We start from the raw sequence: 18073 nt of genomic DNA on the forward strand, positions 1-18073 counted from the left end.
TCCAGGGTCCCCTGATGTGCCACACCACCAAGATGTACAGCACAGACGATGGAGTTCAGTTTCATGCCTTTGGCCGGGTGCTGAGTGGCACCATCCATGCCGGGCAGCCTGTGAAGGTGCTGGGGGAGAACTATACCCTGGAGGATGAGGAGGACTCCCAGATATGCACCGTGGGCCGTCTTTGGATCTCTGTGGCCAGGTACCATCTACAGTAGCCTCTAGAGGCATGCCTCGGCCTTGTCACAGCAGCTACATGGCCCATTGTCACAGGGCATCAGCTGACCCTCCCTCGTGTCTGTGTACTTCTCTAACTATCCGGAGTTGCTAGGGCCAAAAGGCAGCTACTGTTGGGATAATGCCAAGAGCCTTGCTTTCGTATTTTGAACGGCTTTTATAAACTTCTGTAGCAAGATTTCTATTTTTACTCTTTTTAATACACTCTTCCTCTTCTATGTTCCTAAGTCATAACCTTTATGTTTCTTCCCAAAAGAAATTGTCTCCCATCCTCCATAGACTATATACTTTGACCAAGATAGGTTTTGCTAGATCCCTTGTAGCTGCCTTATCTGCAAAATCAGACTTAGCTTGGGCCTCTGGGTTGCTTGTGGATTCTTAAGTTCAGCTGCTTAGCTAGCAAGCAGAGGTAAGGCAGTCCTGTTCTGACGTGCCTGTTGTAACTTGCTGATGGCCCCTTTCTATCTCCAAATCCACCCATTTCCTAGAAGGTGGAAGATGAATGGTCTAGGAGAGTTGCAGTGTCTTCTGTGGCATCTTGGCATCTCCTTACTTTCTACCTCTTGGGCAGGGCCTTGCTTACCAGTGGTATCCACCTGGAATTAGGTTTTCCTGTTTTGTCCTCCTAAAATACCATGTGCTTTCTTCCATGCACTAATCCATTTGTAACTCCGGTTGACTCTTGAACAACACAGGTTTGAACTACATGAGTCCACTTTAATGTGGGTTTTTTTTCCCCAATAAAAATACTATTGTTCTGTTAATGTATTTTCTCTTCTTTATGACTTTCTTAACACTTTCTTTCCTTTGGCTTATTTTTTTTTGTAAGAGTGCAGTATAGAATACACATAACACACAAAGTGTGTTAATTGTCTGTGTTATCGGTAGGGCCCCCAGCCCACAGTAGGTTTTTAGTAGTTAAGTTTTGGGGGGAGTCAGAACATATATGTGGAGTTTCAACTGCATGGGGCATTGGGCCCCCACTGTTGGGGCACCTCATTATTCAGAGGTGTGAGGTAACATGGTTGATTGTTGTACACCTCCCCTGATGGAATGTATGTTTGGTTCACCCCCGCCCCTGCTCAGTGCCTGGCACCCCTTCTCATTTCACTTATCTGTTGCCGCAGGTACCACATTGAGGTGAACCGTGTTCCTGCTGGCAACTGGGTTCTGATTGAAGGTGTTGATCAGCCAATTGTGAAGACAGCTACTATAACTGAACCCCGAGGCAATGAAGAGGTAGAGTTTCTGAAAAGGCAGCTGGATTAGTCTAAGCTAGAGGGTCCCACGGAACCACGCCACACAGGAACTCAGAGGGTACTAACCCGGAGTCATTGTCACTTCCTGGTTCGGACCTGAACACAGGCTGAAACTTCTAGATCCGACTCAACTCGATTCTCCCTGTGCACCACTCAGTTGCTAGGAATTAGGAGCCGTTGCTTTATCTCTTCCCCACTCTTTGTTCTGCCAATCACATGGGAATAAATGGCCCTTCAGGCTGCCTCCAAGCAGCACCCTGGCTCCTGGTTGGGGAATGGTCTCGTCCTCTCTGACCGCTGCACCTTCGTGCCAACTCAGGCCATGTGCCCTCACTTCTCTGCATTTTGAATCTCAGGCTCAGATCTTCCGGCCCTTGAAGTTCAACACCACATCTGTTATCAAGATTGCTGTGGAACCAGTCAACCCCTCAGAACTGCCCAAGATGCTGGACGGTCTGCGCAAGGTCAACAAGAGCTATCCATCCCTCACCACCAAGGTATGCTCAAGGTCTCCCAATGGCTGCCAGGCCCTTTGTGCCCTCCGTGACAAGTCTGTGCTGCCCACTGCTTTGCGTCCACCAGGTGTCTCTGATCTGCTGCTTCCAGCAGCCTATGTCAGAAGCAAGTATTCTCTGTCTGTTACTGTCATTTGAAAGCAAGACATGTTTTGGGCAGGAGGGGGTGTGTGAGTGGACACGCCTGTGTTCATATTCCACACTATTTTTAGATGGGAAAGAGATGTGTCTTAGACAGTATACTTTGAAGTGATTTTCCAGAACATGTAGAAGGAAAAGTGATCATTCCGATCCTTCTACATTCTTGAGCCTGCTAGCATGCTTTTTTGAGTAGCTGGCCAGGGCTAAAGGGTCAGCTTATGTCCATAGACTTAGGGCAGGGTTTTCTCTAAACAGCTATGCCGGGAATTAAATTGGTGACCTTATGCCCAGCAGTACTGTGCTGAATGGGCCAGATGTCCTGAGAATTTACCCGTAGGTCGCCGTTCCCCACTGATCCTTCTTGAAGGGGCTGGGACTGATACCGAGGAGTGGCTGATTCTACTCGTGGGTTTGGGCACCTCCTCCTGGGCTCTAGCATTGATTCTGTCTTTAGCTGTTGTTGCTGGCACAAGAGGTCCAGGCTGTGAGCACCAGGCCTGTTGTGTTTCAGGTGGAAGAGTCCGGGGAGCATGTGATTCTAGGGACTGGCGAGCTCTACCTAGACTGCGTGATGCACGATTTACGGAAGATGTACTCAGAGATCGATATCAAGGTAAATCAGCATCCTCTTTCTTGAGCACCTGCCTGGCCAGGAGCTAGACTCAACGGCTCCAGACTGATTTTATAAGCAGCCAAACCCTTGATTCCCCTGGAAAGCCTAAAGGAAGAGGGGGGCCCTACAGGGAGGAGGCTTGTTTGGGAAAAGCATGGCCTGTTGCTCCCTATCTGGGAAGGTATTTGAGATCTGGTCTGCCCCTTTCTGCAGGGTTATTCTCAGTGTCATATGTTAGAGTCCAGACTCCCAAACCAAAGCAATTCTTGGTCTTTTGTTACGAAAACAGTTACACAGTTAACCCATCTTTGGTGATCAAGGCTCAGCAGGTGGTTTCAGGGAGAGAGTGAGGACAGGTTCCCCTGGATTTGTCATCAGGTTGTGATGTGGCCTCGATTAAAGTGCCCAGTGCATGGACACAGCCTCCTAGCTGGTACATGTTTTCTCCCAGCCCCTGTGGTGGGGGGAGAGAGCGCCTTCAAGTACCCTTCTTAGACCCTCCTCCTGATGCGACCAGGACTGGTGTTCTAGAAGATACCGAGTTCCTGGTGGCCGGCCATGTGGGAGCTTCAGGGAGGAGCTCTGCTCCCCAGAGCCAGGCGTTGAGTGCAGAATAGGACCCCGCCAGTCCCTAATGCTTGCTGTGACAAGACAGAGCCACGAGAGGTGCTTAGTGAGGGATTGTGGGATGGCTGAACGGACCTTGAAAGCTACCTTGGGGGACAAAAATTTAGGCCCAGGTTTGGCTCCCACTTAATCTTGGCTTGGGAACGGAAACCCCATGCTCCACTAAGTTTTCTCAGGCTCCTTTGTGCTGGGTATGGACTTTTTGCCCACTGTTGTACTCGTTGCTGATGCGGATTAAGACAGGGTTGTCTCAGAGGTAGTGCCAAGGGAACCTCAGAATTCCCTCGGGCAGAAGGTTGTCCTTCCAACAAAATTAGACCCTACCTAACAATTCATCCTGTTTCCCAGGTGGCTGATCCTGTGGTCACGTTTTGTGAGACGGTGGTGGAGACATCTTCCCTCAAGTGCTTTGCTGAAACACCCAATAAGAAGTGAGCTGGGTGTCAGAGTGACCCTGGGACTGACAGGGGACACTCTCTCCTCCCCCCAACACCACCCCAACCGCAAACACTGTGGAAATAGAGACTCCTTAAGTCTCAGGACGGGGGCTTTGGATGCTACAGTGTTGTTTTTGTTTTTTTAATGTTTATTTACTTTTGCCAGAGAGAGAGAGTCAGAGTGTGAGCAGGGGTGGGGCAGAGAGAGGGAGACACAGAATCTGAAGCAGGCTCCAGGCTCTGAGCTGTCAGCACAGAGCCTGACGCGGGGCTCGAACTCACAAACTGGGAGATCATGACTTGAGCTGAAACCAAGAGTCAGACACTTAACTGACTGAGCCACCCAGGCGCCCCTGGGTGCTTGACTTTTATCCAGTGCTCTCATCCCTCATCTCATACCTGTAGACTTGATGGTGTGAAATTCTTTGCCATTGGTTCCCCAAGGATGAGTATCCTGATTGCCGCTTCTCTCCATATAATATGATTATCTTACAGTTTTGCCCTACCAGGAGCTCCACTATTGTTGTGGAGGTTTCTTAAAGATTTTATTTTTAAGTATTCTCTGCACCCAACGTGGGGCTCGAACTCACAACCCTAAAATCAAGATCTGTATACTCTCTGACTGAGCCAGCCAGGTGCCCCGAGACCTTACTTTTTTACAGAGTGGTAGATTCAAATGAAGGAAGACAGAAGATGAACCCTTTCTCTCTAGTTTGCCGCTCTGGCTTTTACTGATGTTACTGCCTCCTCACTTTTTTCAGGAATGACCCTTCTCCGAGTCCTGCTGGTCCTCCTCATTACTCATTTCCTTTCTGACTAGGAATAAGATCACCATGATTGCTGAGCCTCTTGAGAAGGGCCTCGCCGAGGACATAGAGAATGAGGTAGTCCAGATCACGTGGAACAGGTGAGAATGTGGCTCTGGTTTCAAGCCTGAAGGGAGATGAGGCGCCATGGCTCACCTCCCCCATCTCTGTTACCACGTATCCTTCTGGGAGGCGAACTGTCCCCCGGGAAGGCAGGACCTGTGACCCCAGGAGGCAGAAATTGCAGGGCTGCCAGATAACTCCCATTTCCTCCTCCTTCCCCTAGGAAGAAACTGGGAGAATTCTTCCAGACCAAGTACGATTGGGATCTGCTGGCTGCACGTTCTATCTGGGCTTTTGGCCCCGATGCCACCGGCCCCAACATCCTGGTAGACGATACCCTGCCCTCTGAGGTACAGCAGACCTAATGGGCCGCGCGGTGGTTTCCCTGCTGTGGAGTGGGAGAAACTACAAGGGGGACTTCTTTTCCCAGAAATATTTTGTGTCTGCTGGTGAATCTTCTTACCAGTGTACCTACCTTCTCTGCCCTCTAAACTCTGGTTGTTGGCCAGGGTCACTCCTCACGGGCCCTCATGTTTTGTGCAGGTGGACAAGGCTCTTCTCGGCTCAGTGAAGGACAGCATCGTTCAAGGTTTCCAGTGGGGAACCAGGGAGGGCCCCCTCTGCGATGAGTGTAAGTTCTGCCAGTGCCTCAGCCTGCCCCTCTTCAGCCCTCTAGGGTCCCTGTGCCCAGACACACAAGGTGGGGCGGGCTCACGTAAGGGACCCACCAGGACAAGCAGTTTGGGCCACATGGGGCCATTCCGTGTCCTAAGTCAGCTTCCTTTTCTCTCTCCTTTCCTCTCCTCTCCTCCCTCCCCCACCGAGTGCTATTGCCTGGGACATCCCAGAAGTGAAGTCATTTCTAGGCTGACCTTTGCTTCTCAGTCCTGAGAAGGAATGTGCTTGAGGAGAGGTATAAAGAGGAAGATGGGATCGGAGTGATTTGTAGACCAGATTGGATTTAGTGGGAAGGGAGGTGCAATTCCTAGAATTTACCTCCAATTAAAATTTACCAAAAAAAAAAATAAGCACATAAACTTCTGGGGAAGCTTTATGATGCCTGAGCACGGGCCTGGAACAAACACAAGGAATGGGGTGCCTAACTGTGTCCTCTGCTGCAGGCTTGGTATCCTATGAGATAGGATACCCATCTGCAGGGTGATTTCATTCCACATCTTCTGTGGGTGTGGCCTCAAGACAGCCACCATGCTGCTAGAGGCTCTGTGCTGCCCTGCCCCTGGGCCCTTGACTAGCACCGGCGCCACTCCTTGATCACCAGATCCATCTCCTTTTCAGTGATTCGAAATGTCAAGTTTAAGATCCTGGATGCAGTGGTTGCCCAGGAACCCTTGCACCGGGGCGGCGGCCAGATCATCCCTACGGCCAGGAGAGTCGTCTATTCTGCCTTCCTCATGGTACGTGAGCGGGGCTGACTTGTTCCTGGGCATTACAGGGAGACTCCAGCTTCGCGGGCCTCAAGACTGCAGTCCTTGCAGCCTTTTTCTCCATCCAGGTCCTCAGGCCTCAGCCTCGCCCAAGCTAAGGAAGCCTTTCTTCTTGCCCTGTTGCAGGCCACTCCTCGTCTGATGGAGCCTTACTACTTCGTGGAGGTCCAGGCCCCTGCGGATTGTGTCTCTGCTGTGTACACCGTCCTGGCCAGGCGCAGGTGAGCCGTGGGCACGTTAGGGAGGGCACAGAGAGCAGGAGCACAGCAAGAAGCACGGGGTCTCCGTGGGGGAGGGGGCGGGCCTCCTATACGGTCTCTGCTCCTAGAACCTGATGAGCTGGGTTTTTAGAAGGAGGTAGGAAAGGACCGAGGCAGACCCCTGGTTCACTGCAGATACAAATTTGAAATTTCTTCTGGGCCCCCTCTCCTTGGAGAACTCTCCAGGGAAGGTACTGAAGTGTGTCCGTGGGGGGGATGTCTGTAGGACCTTGTCCCTCCAGTGTTTCCACTCTCTGTGTAGCGGTCACTACCCCTTTGATTGCCGTAGGAAATGACACTGAGGCCTGTAAGCCTTTTCTGCCCACTGTAGCACGATTGTGGTTATTTCTTTGATGGTAGCTCTGTGTTGTGGTATATTTGGGGCCAGATTCCTTCTCCGCTTTTGGTCTATGTAGGACGAGGGACTCACCCTTTGTTTTTCTGTCGCAGGGGGCATGTGACTCAGGATGCACCCATCCCAGGCTCCCCTCTCTATACCATCAAGGCTTTCATCCCCGCCATTGACTCTTTTGGCTTTGAGACCGATCTACGGACTCACACCCAGGGGCAGGCCTTTTCCTTGTCTGTCTTCCACCATTGGCAGGTGAGAAAATGGTGCAGGCTGGCCAGTGTGGCCTCCCGCCTGTTCAAGGCCAGTCTTCTCTGGTCTGTTCCCCGTCCTGATCCCAAGTGAGATTTCCAACATCCTAGAGAAAAATTCTGGACCATTGGAAACCACTTTGCCTTTCAGATTGTACCCGGTGATCCTCTGGACAAGAGCATAGTCATCCGCCCCCTGGAGCCACAGCCAGCTCCTCACCTGGCCCGGGAATTCATGATCAAAACCCGTCGCAGGAAGGTATGTGTCCCTGTGGCCCATTGCCAGCCCTCAGTTCCCAGGGCTCTTGGCAGGAGTTAGATCTCTCTTCATTTCTTCCTTTGGGACCTTTCTCCCAAAGACTGAGAATAGTTTACCGTACAGTGTAGAGAGGGGCAGTCTGTCCAGGCCTCGGGCCACCAAACCCGGGACCCAGGAAGGAAGCAGCTTCTTTTCCCAGCGCTGACCCCTGAAATAGCTGGTCCACAGCTTCACCCCACCAGCCTCCCACCCCAGCACAGGCGTCGGGCGGCCTCTAGCTCAGTCGGCTACCACATAGGGCTGTTTCTTGCATCTGTCCCCACTCTCTGCAGGGATTGAGTGAGGATGTGAGCATCAGCAAGTTCTTCGATGACCCCATGTTGCTGGAACTCGCCAAGCAGGATGTTGTGCTCAATTACCCTATGTGAGTGTCGGGACTCCCGGCAGCCCCCGCTCCCTGCAGTGGGCCGTACCGTGGACTTGGAAGCTGGGACCTGGTGCGACCTGGACTCCGTGTTGCCAGAGAGCTTCTGGGAGCTGCCGTGACCATTTTTAACAACCCCAGAGCCTCCAACCCAGAGTCCCAGTGAGGGAGGAGTATTTGGCCTCCTGGTTCCTCTGCGGCCTCTGCCTGGCTCCATTCCCAGGGAACAGAGAGGAGCTCGGGCTCAGAGAAGAAGAAGGGGACAAAGTGTTTAACCCCAAGGGGCCCTGTCTTCAGGATTTACATGGATTTTTTTTTTTTTTTTTTTACAAGTTTGACCTTAGACACGGATTTTTAGTGAACAGAACATTCTGACCTCTGCCTTGCTCTGTTCCTTTCATCCCTACCCGTCGCCCCCTTTCCTCCAGCACAGTCTGGTCCTGGCACTTGGGTTCTGAATGAATATATGTCGTCTCCCGTGAGGCTTCCCGCTCTCTTCTCCCAGCTGCAGTCTTCCTGCCTGGGTCCCCAGGGCAGCGGCCTGTGGTGGGAGGGACGCCTGCCTCTTAGTCCAGTCCTCTGTGACCATCAAGGCCACCTTCTCGCCGGCCGTACCCTGCACCTGCCACCCGGTCCTCTCTACCTTGCTGCCCCTGGGTGGGTACCACCTGGGGTGGCTTGGGAAGTGTTGGGCTTCTGGGATTGGAGGCCATTGCCCCTGGAGCTGGGGGGCCAGAACTCTGATTTCCAGCCCTTTCTCTAAGCCTGTGCACACATGTGCACGTGCCCACACAAGCATACACACACACACACACACACACACACACCACTACCGGTCCCTAACTCTGCTCTCCCCTGTGTGAAGAAGAGACTTCATTTTCCTCAAAATGGCTTTATTAGGAACGTACCAGGGATTGACGGAAGAGGCTCTCGCTGCCCCCGGGCCCGGCAGGAATCCTACTTCTCCCCAGCATCCTGTGCCGTTCTCTTGATATAGTCTCTGTACATCGTGTACACAGCACCTGCAGGAAGGAGAAGGGAAGACAGCCTGTCACACTGATCCCTGCCCCCAGCGTCTGGCCCTCCTGGGAGTCTGACTGCAGCCGTTCCCCTAAGGGTCCGGTTTCCCCGCGGAGCCCTTCCGCGAGGATTCCCTCTCTGAGAAACCCCACAGCAGCCCGCGAGGTCGCCAAGCCAGGGTGCTTACCGTCGTGTTGCACACGGGGAAACCGAAGCTCAGAGAAAGGGGCCTGTCCACGGTCACACAGCTAGTAAGTAGCTGTCTGCCCCTTGGCCCAGAGAGGAGGGGAAATTCAGCACATGTTCTCTCCTCTCTAGGACAAGCTGCCACGAAACCAACTGTGCCCCATCCCTGCAGGCCGGGGACAGGAGGCTAAGCAGGGAACCCTGAAAATGGCTTGGTTTGAGGGCTTCACCCAGGGCTTGCTGTGGAGCCCGGCATAGGCAACGGGGACTAAAATTGTGGTCCCTTAACTGTCAAGGGTCACAGCCGGACTTTGCCTCGTTAGCTGTGTTCTCGTTCTGCGGTCCCCACCAGCCCCTCACCTAGCATGACCGCACCCACGGCACAGGCCTGCGCTGCCACTCGGGTGTGAATCAGGTGTATGGACATCTTGGTGGAACCACGAGCCTTCAGCCGATAAATCCGGTATGCTGCCACTGCCAGGCAGCCCCCCACACCTGTAGGCAGAGAACAGGACCTTTGGGCCTCAGTCACCGATCAGTTGGCTCCCCTGGTGAGACCCTCCTCAGGCTGGGCAGGCTGGGCATCTGGACGAACCCCTACTTCTGTGCCGCTTCATGGTGGGAGATGGGGGACTACTGACAGAGTACGGAGTTGCTTCCTCTCAACGGCGTTTTCAGAGTGGCTGCCTACCTCCAGCGAGCCCTCTCCATGCGAACAGCCCGACATGGGCCCCCGCCCCCACCCCCATTTGCTCTGCTCCGGACCCTCCTCCAACGACTGCTGGCTCCTGCAGCTACTTTTCTCTTCTCCCAGAGCCTTGAGAAAGGAAGCCCTGGGCGCCCCCGAACTGCTCTCTCCCGTCGTGATGTAGGTGTTGATGCCCCACGTGTCCCCGCACCCCAGGCTGTCAGTTGGCCACCACCTCCACCCGTCCAGACTCCTTGTCAGGCGTGGCCCTTCTTCCCTTGGCACCTTTGCGGCCGGTTCGCTCCTCTCCTAGCTGTTGACTGTTCCATGGGCAGGACACTTGAGTCCTCTGCTTCAGGTCCTTTCATTTGAAAGGACTGGGGACCTTCCCTGAGAGAAGGCCCCTCGTTCCCTGCTCCCACTCACCTATAGGCACCAGCGGAGATTCCCTGGTCTTCCTCAGGAACTTCTCAGACACACTGTCCTCGCCTTCAGGTGGCACCCACCAGCCTTTGTTAGCAGACATGATCCTGGCCCCAGATGTTAGTAGCTGGGGCTCTGAGGCTTCAGCCCAGTCCTAGAAGGAGGCACCCCACAATAAGAACTCCCAATTCTCTGCAGTCTGGGGGAGAAATGAGGGAGTTGCCTGCTAAGAACCTCTCTTACCATGCCCAACACAGCCCCTACTTGAGAAGATGTCCCGAGTGTCCTGTCTCCTATGGCTGGACCGCTACCACCATTTCTCCATCTCTTCTTCCTGATGTTTGCCTCTTCCCCCGCTCATTCTGACTTCACTGTTTTCCCTGCTTCCCACTCCTTCCATCTGTATCCCAATGTGATCCTTGGGTCAAGAAAAGCAGCTGGAAAAGTCCACAGATGAGGGTGAGAGGAACAGACCTTGAGCCTTGGGACCCCCAGTGGCCTTGGCCTTGAATTTGTGATGGTTGCTCCTCAGGGAGCTACAGATCCCACAGAGCAGGTCTGGCCCCAGAAGGCCAAATCATCCCAGACTGTTCAGGCACTGGTTACCGAGTCACCAGAGCCAAAAACTGAAATAATTGGACATTGATTTGTGAATAATTTAGCATAGATTGTGGACATTAATACTAAGAGAACTAATTCTGGTCCCTGAACTGCTCCCGTTTCCATCTCTTGCCAGGTTTCTCCGATTGCCAAGCCCCTGGCTCCCTCCCTGGGCTTGTGACCCCTATTGCTCTACTTGCTAAACCCTAGTAAACATCTGCTCTAATACAAACTAGACAGAGTCCCAGAGTCCTGGTCCTTAGACCAGGGCTCCTCCCTGCAGGGCACCTTCTAGGTCTAACCTGTGAGACAGACCCCCTGCATGCAGCGACCTCTAGGTGCCTCTCTTCTGGAGGAGCAAGGACTGTTGGCCGCACACTTTCTCAGCATGCTGGTGCTTACCCTAGGAGATGGCTAGGAAGTAGAGTGCGAGCAGCCCGGCCAGAGTTCAGCATGTGCTGTGTTGAACTGGCCAGGAGCTGATGATGATGGAGCTGCCACTGTGGGGTCAGGGAAGCAAGCTTTCTGTGGACTTTGAAGTCCAGAATGGAGAGGGGAGGAGATAGGCCAGGGCATCAGCCTTAACCCCCCATTTGCTGAGTTGCAGGCCAGAGCTCCAAGCGCTGGAAAGTAAGGAAAGATCACACGGCGGGAGCCCTTAACTAGATTCAGTCTGTGGATGTAAGGGGCTGGATCAGACAGGGACTTGATACAGAGACCTGAGATCGAAACACCCAGGCAAGGAAGGGTAGAGACCCTGGCTTCTCCCCCAAGCTCTACTGCTTCAAACACTCCTGAACAATGTCGCCTGGTCGCCTGTAAATAAAATGCCCAATTGTGGGAAGCGGGCCCTCTGGTCTTGGTCTTGATCCTTTTCAAGGATGCTTTCTCGACCAGGGAGATTCATCCAGTTTGTAACCACTAGGACTACCTTGCATCTCCAGGGATCTTTGTACTGCAGGCGGTAAGGGAGGGGTGTGGGGAGGGGGGTGATGTTCACTAGGGACAGAGGTGACAAGTGGCCAGAATAATCACCTATTCTGTTTGAGGTATTTGCATTTTGGACCTTTCAACTATTCCATACAGTAAGGAAGGAATGGAACTTCAGAAAGGCTAAATGAGATCCAGGGTGCACAGCTGGGAAGTGGCAGCGTCGGCATCTCAATCTAGGTCTCACTGGCTCCAGAGTTTGTACTTCTGGTCTATTTCCCAGGGGGTGGCCAAGCAGAAGCCCTCTCCATTGAGTCTGAAGCTTAGGAACGCCAAACAACCTCAGCATCCTGGGTTCGGAGAGGAGGAGGAAAGTACCTTCTTGCTAAGCACGAGCAAAAAGTTGGAGTACTCTGTGGAGAGTCCCACTCCATCTCAGGGCTTTGTTCCTTCCCCAGATACTCAGCCCCATGTGCCTCTCCTAAAGGGGCTTTACAGCACTGGAAGTCTGTCCAGCAGCTGCTGTCTTTCCTTTCTCTCTCCAGCACTCACTGCTCTAGGGAGAGACCCAGGGTCACAGCAGCTCCCCAGGGCCTTCATGTATCCCCAGCGTCCATGGGAACTCTCCTCCCAGTCATTCACACGCACTCTCCCGGGCTGCCTCTCCTGGTCCCAGCGGTGGCCTGAATTCTCAAGAGATGGATGGTGTAGGCCAGAGGCAGGCGGTTGGAAATGCCTGGATGACACAGAGCAAGGATCAGGATCGACTCTAAGCCCTTTGTAGAACAGGGGCCAAGCTGTAGAGGGCAAAGTTCAATTTCATTGAAAAGTTCTCCCTTGTTGGGATTCTGTTGATCCTTCTACAGCATCTCAGCCCAGAATTGAGACAATAATAATACACATAGTTGCTATGGTTTTCTGAGCACCTATGGGGCAAGAAGTGTGCTAATTGCTTTAAGAGGTTATTTTATTTCATCCTCACAACTCTGTAAGGTATTATTCCCATTTCGCAGGTGAAAAACTGAGGCTTGGGTTAAATGTCTTGTTCCAGGTTACAATAAGTGACAGAAAAAAAAGAACCAGATTGTAACTGTTCCTAAAATCAAATCTCACTGCTCTGGACTAATCAGAGGACTATAAAGTGGAGGCAAAGTCTTGAAATAAAAGAAATAAAATTGCTTTTTACTTCTGAGAACACACAGTAACTGAAACTTCAAGGAAGAGATTTCTGTAGAGCCCTGCTTCAGTAAACAGATAAGATAAATTAAGATAACATTTTTGTCAGTGGGCCAAGTCTTCAATAATTATTTCTATTTAAGCATTTCTACATAGTAATTTACCTAGTAAACCTTTTTTTTTCCCTTCCAGGTCACATCACACCCCTAGACATAATAATTTAGAGGGGTCTCTGAGTGATGCAGACAGACTTTATGGATCTGGAGTGTAGGACAGAGTCAGACGTGGGGTCACTTAGCTGCATGAGCATTCTCTCAATACTTGGTCTTATACCACTCAACCTCTTTTGAGTCTGTAAAACAGAGGTACCATCTACGCATAGGATCAGTGTAAGAGTTAAATAAGATAATTGTTAGAATTTTCCTCCATACTGCCTGCCCCTCTCCTCCAAAATGAGCAAGTGTCAAGAAGCAGGTAGAGGGGTAGAGGCTGGGGGAGAAGTGGAAAGTCTCTGACAACAGATGGAAAGGTTACCACGTTCTGGGTGGTCCAAATTCAGCACACCCCTGTCCCTCTCCAGTCTCCTTTCTCTGGCTTCCTCACCCTAACGAGAAGCTTTGGGCTCGGTCTCCCTATCCTGTTAGGAGGAGAGGTGGCTAGGACTTGAAGCGCTATACAGTCTGAGGCACAGCTGTGCTATATATAGCCTCAGGGAGCTGAGGGACCCGACAGGGAAAAGAGGGCCAGCAGCTCTTTTGCCTTGAGCTAAGGAGTGCTGTGAGGGAGGGGATGCTTAAGAAGGAACTGGACAAGGAATGGAAGATCTGAGTTGGGCTTGGAATGGGGAGGACCCAGGCTGAAGGGCTGGAGGAATCACAGGAGAGAAAACACTAGGCCATATATAGTAGTGTCTCAGGGACTTGAGGTGCAAAGACTGGGGGGAACAGGAACAGGCTGGAGCAGTGGAAGTTTCCAGACAACATGGCTAGACTGACGCAGCCTCTAGAAAGTGCCCGGGGTAGGGAGGGTAGGACATCCCCTCACTGAAGGCAGGCACTAGATTCCAAGGACCCCAAGAGTCACAGGCCTGGGGCCAGGAAAGTGCCATTGGTATCACTTATCTTCCTGGGGAGACTATGTCCATATTTAAAAGCTCTGGGGAGCTCCTGGGTGGCTGGGTCAGGGTCTTGGGTTCAATCCCCATGTTGGGCGTGGAGCCTACTTAAAAAGGTAAAATAGGGGCATCTGGGTGGCTCAGTCCGTTAAGCCTCCAACTTGATTTCCGCTCAGGTTATGATCTCACGGTCCTGAGATGGAGCCCGGATCAGGCTCCACACGCTGAACCTAGAGCCTGCTTGGGATTCTCTTTCTGCCCCTCACCTGCATGTGTGCTCTCTTCTCTAAATAAATAAATAAATAAATAAATAAATAAATAAATAAATAAAATGTTTTCTTAGAAAGGTAAAATAAAATCTTGGGGCACCTGGGTGGCTTAGTTGGTTAAGCGTCCAGCTTTTGCTTAGGTCATGATCTCGCGGTTCGTGGGTTCGAGCCCCGCATTAGGCTCTGTGCTGACTGCCAGCTCAGAGCCTGGAGCCTATTTCAGAGTCTGTATCTCCCTCTCTCTCTGACCCTCCCCTGCTCATGCTGTCTCTCTCTCTCTCTCTCCTAGAAATAAATAAAAATATTTTTTAAAAAAATCTTAACAAGCTTCCAAGAGGGTGGCGATAGCGATTGGAAGCCTGCATCTGACTGTAGTGAGGCTAACATAGAATCACATCCTGTGAAGGACCAATTTTGAGCTGTGTATGAATACACACCTGTCTCAGATGACAAATGGATGCCCCAGAGAGTGAAACGTTTTGCTAAAATCCTTATGTTGTGTGCTTTTGAATACCCAAATTACCTGGCTTCCTCTAAAGAACACTATGGGAAGGAACTAATGCCTTTTGGAGCCTACAAGATTTAGGCATTTTACATGTTTCACTTAATCCTCACAATAACCCAACAGATGGATCTCATCTTCATTTAACAGACCAAGAAACCATGGCTCAGAGAGCAAGTAAATAACTGAGCCATACAACCAATAATGTTATAAATTTCCTTATAGCCACTATAGACCACTTTACAGTGGAAAACTAACATATCAAGGAATAATGTGACTTCATGTACATTTCTCTTTTAATTTTTTTTAACATTTATTCATTTTTGAGAGACAGAAAGAGAAAGAGCGTGAGTGGGGCAGGGGCAGAGAGAGAAGGAGGCACAGAATCCGAAACAGGCTCCTGGCTTGAGCTGTCAGCACAGAGCCCGATGCAGGGCTTGAACTCACAGACTGCGCGGGATCATGACCTGAGCTGAAGTCGGACGCCTAACGGACTGAGCTACCCAGGCACCCCCATTTCTCTCTCTTTTTTTAATGTTTATTTTTGAGAGAGAGGGCGACAGAGAATCCAAGATGTGCTCTGCACTGACAGCAGCAAGCCCAATGCGGGCCTTGAACTGACGAACAGAGAGACTATGATCTGAGCCGAAGTCGGACACTCAAACTACTGTGCCACCCAGGTGTCCCCCCATGTACATTTCACCATCATATTCTCACACCATCTTAGAAACACGAGTAAACAAGTGCAAACAGCTGAGCAGAGCGAACTTCCAGAAATTCAAAGACTGTGCACCTACCCCACTGCTTGTCACTGACAGACTAGTTCCTGAGCCAGCACACTGCATTTGAGGTGCATCCAAAAGTCCTTGCCTGGTGGATGGTCCCAGAACTGGACTTCTCCCACCTGCCCCCTCCCCCTTCCCCAACTCGGCACACATTTCACTTATCCTTCATTCATTTGCAAGTAAATTGACCTTACTTTAAAATTCTGCATTAATACACAGGAACTGCTAACTGGGCTCAGGGAACTGGTGGTGGGAGTCACAAAGGCAGAAAGAAACTGCAGATAAAATTAAATTTCCTTATAACCGCAGCCCATTGACAAATCGCTTGAGGCTGGCAGGGTAAAACATTTCTCCAGGAACTCCCTAGGTCTTAATGCTTTGCTTGAGAGAAAAACAACCTTAAGCTTAACAAAATCCTACCTCTCTGAGCCTTTGCTCCCACCCCCCAGGACACAAGAATCTACTCTGAGTTCACTGGCCAAGTGGGGACCCTGAAAAATGTGTAATGGAAATAGTGACACACTGCAGTCTTCAAGTTGACCCCGCAGTTCCCAAACCACAGAGCCCCAGGGTGACTCTCAAGTTCTCAGACTGGGTTTTGATCCTTTCCTGCCTGGGCCCCATGTGAATAAAAAATGATGCGGTTCTCACAGCACTCTGCTCCATTCCTCTCTGCCAGAGGCTTGGAAAACAGACCCATTTCCCTGTTTGAAGCTTGAGGCTTTTTTCCCCTTCCTTCCAGTAGCCTGTCTTTTTGTGCTAGCCATTGCAAGCTTTCAATCACTCACCCTTCACTCTGCATATACTTGCTAAGCACCTACTATGTGCTGAGCTCAGCTCCAGAAACTGAGAGGCAGTCGTCCTGCCCTCAGGAAACTCACATTCTAAAAGCTGTCCTGGTTTGCTCTAGACCCTGGTGACTCTCTGGATCAGAGATCCTCTTGATGTGGGAAACAAAGACAAATGAAAAATTAAATTTCCTTACTGCCTACAGACCTTTGGCAAGTCCTTGAAACAGTCAGTGACCTTCCTCTAGGAGCTCAGCTGCCTCGATGATGACATTTTGCTAAGGGCAAAAGGGAATCTTAGCTTAACATTGTCCTGACCCTCCCAGGACCCTGTAGATCTAGTTTAATGTATAAAATTCCTTCGGCGGGTAACTGGGTAACCGGGTGGCTCAGTCAGTTAAGCACCCCACTTTGGTTCAGGTCATGATCTTGGTTTTATGAGTTCCAGCCCCACCTCGGGCTCTGGGCTGACAGCTCCGAGCCAGGAGCCTGCTTCAGATTCTGTGTCTCCCTCTCTCTCTGCCCCTCCCCTGCTCTCACTGTGTGTATGTGTGTCTGAAAAATAATTAAACATTAAAAAAGAAATTAAAAATTCTTTTGGAAACTTCCTTCATCTCTACTCCTCCACTCCTGTCACCAAAATACATGTTGGCAATTATACTCCAACCTTATGGACCAGTGATATACATCTTTTTTTAATTTTTTAAATGTTTTATTTATTTCAGAGAGAGAGAGAGACAGCGTGAGCAGGGGAGGGTCAGAGAGAGAGGGAGACACAGTATCTTAAGCAGGCTCCAGGCTCTGAGCTAGCTGTCAGCACAGAGCCCAACGCGGGGCCTGAACCCATGAACCGCAAGATCATGACCTGAGCTGAAGTCTGACACCCAACCACTGAGCCACCCAGGCGCCCCCGCTGATATATATCTGAAAGGGCTCATGACAGGTTTTAAGAAATAATCATAAATGACCTTTTCCTAACAGCAGCTAGCACCTCAAGGTCCTGGAAACCTTGTTTCCAGAATACCTTAGAGAGTTACTCTGTCCATAACTGCCTCCCAACCTGAAGGGAATTAATCAGTTACCCGTCACAACCCCAGTGCAGCTCTTTCTGCTCAGGGTCCTGTCCTGTGCTTTAATACAACCACCTGTTTGCACCAAGGACCTCTCAAGAATTCTTTCTTGGCCATCAGCTCCAAATCCCAACACTTCAAACCACATCACTTTGGCTTAGGCTTCTGGCCTCAGTTTCCCACCTGTAACTGAATTAAAAGATGTTACTAGTGGGGCGCCTGGGTGGCTTAGTCGGTTAAGCGTCCGACTTTCGCTTAGGTCATGTACTCGCGGTTCGTGGGTTCGAGCCCCGCGTCGGGCTCTGTGCTGACTGCCAGCTCAGAGCCTGGAGCCTGTTTCAGTCTACGACTCCCTCTCTCTCTGACCCTCCCCTGCTCACGCTCTCTCTCTCCTAGAAATAAATAAAAAAACATTTAAAAAAAAAAAAAAGATGTTACTAGTTGGCAACATGATGGAACAGAAAAGAAAGAATTTTATTTTATGTTTTTTTCCTAACTATCCAGAGGTAAAACAGCTTAGCTTCCTTAGGTCTCATTATTCCCATCTTTAAAAGGTTTCTCAGGGCACCTGGGTGTCTCAGTTGGTTGGGTGTCTGACTTCAGTTCAGGTCATGATCTCACAGTTTGTGGGTTTGAGCCCTGAGTCGGGCTCTGTGCTGACAGCTCAGAGCCTGGAGCCTGCTTCAGATTCTGTGTGTGTGTCTCTCTCTCTGCCCCTCTCCCTCCCTCTGTCTCTCTCAAAAATAAACATTAAAAAAAAAAAAAGGTTTCTCTACCAGAAGACACAGGGCTACAGGCTTGGTAGTAAGGTGACAAATATAGAAAGTGTATTGCTCCAC

At 50.8% G+C, this 18073-nt stretch overlaps 2 protein-coding genes across 6 annotated transcripts in view; one reads left to right on the top strand and one right to left on the bottom strand.

The window, feature by feature from the left end:
* Nucleotides 1-8165, top strand: part of EFTUD2 (elongation factor Tu GTP binding domain containing 2) — a 40807-nt gene extending 32642 nt beyond the window's left edge. For all 3 annotated transcript variants that reach the window (XM_039220034.1, XM_039220035.1, XM_039220037.1), the window contains 13 exons: nt 6-199; nt 1362-1473; nt 1850-1990; nt 2661-2762; nt 3738-3820; nt 4647-4733; nt 4919-5045; nt 5239-5326; nt 5992-6110; nt 6267-6361; nt 6851-7004; nt 7152-7259; nt 7592-8165. In XM_039220034.1, the coding sequence (XP_039075965.1) occupies nt 6-199; nt 1362-1473; nt 1850-1990; nt 2661-2762; nt 3738-3820; nt 4647-4733; nt 4919-5045; nt 5239-5326; nt 5992-6110; nt 6267-6361; nt 6851-7004; nt 7152-7259; nt 7592-7687 (1506 nt within the window). In that variant the 3' untranslated portion in view covers nt 7688-8165. The remainder of the gene's footprint in view (nt 1-5; nt 200-1361; nt 1474-1849; nt 1991-2660; nt 2763-3737; nt 3821-4646; nt 4734-4918; nt 5046-5238; nt 5327-5991; nt 6111-6266; nt 6362-6850; nt 7005-7151; nt 7260-7591) is intronic.
* A 408-nt stretch (nt 8166-8573) lies between these two features.
* On the bottom strand, nt 8574-11212 carry HIGD1B (HIG1 hypoxia inducible domain family member 1B). Of its 3 annotated transcripts, none has more exons than XM_039220092.1 (4): nt 11003-11212; nt 10004-10154; nt 9250-9384; nt 8574-8705 (listed from the first exon to the last, which is right to left on the bottom strand). In XM_039220092.1, exons 2-4 carry the CDS (start codon nt 10101-10103, stop codon nt 8641-8643), a joined length of 300 nt encoding a protein of 99 aa, XP_039076023.1. In that variant the 5' UTR covers nt 10104-10154; nt 11003-11212; the 3' UTR covers nt 8574-8640. The 3 variants fall into 3 exon arrangements, with proteins under 3 accessions (XP_039076023.1, XP_039076024.1, XP_039076022.1); XM_039220093.1 differs by lacking the exon at nt 11003-11212 and adding an exon at nt 10475-10511; XM_039220091.1 differs by lacking the exon at nt 11003-11212 and adding an exon at nt 10244-10440.
* Nucleotides 11213-18073: the final 6861 nt, after the last annotated feature.

Source organism: Hyaena hyaena, unplaced genomic scaffold (genome assembly GCF_003009895.1).
Source record: "Hyaena hyaena isolate Hyena2069 unplaced genomic scaffold, ASM300989v1 scaffold_856, whole genome shotgun sequence".
In the NCBI taxonomy this organism is placed as follows: domain Eukaryota; kingdom Metazoa; phylum Chordata; class Mammalia; order Carnivora; family Hyaenidae; genus Hyaena; species Hyaena hyaena.

Coding starts and splice junctions, on each gene's coding strand:
- HIGD1B (XM_039220091.1), bottom strand. Junction 9,385..10,003: donor ATCTCCGCTGGTGCCTATAG/GTGAGTGGGAGC, acceptor CTCTGCCTACAG/GTGTGGGGGGCTGCCTGGCA. Junction 8,706..9,249: donor CGTGGGTGCGGTCATGCTAG/GTGAGGGGCTGG, acceptor TCCTTCCTGCAG/GTGCTGTGTACACGATGTAC.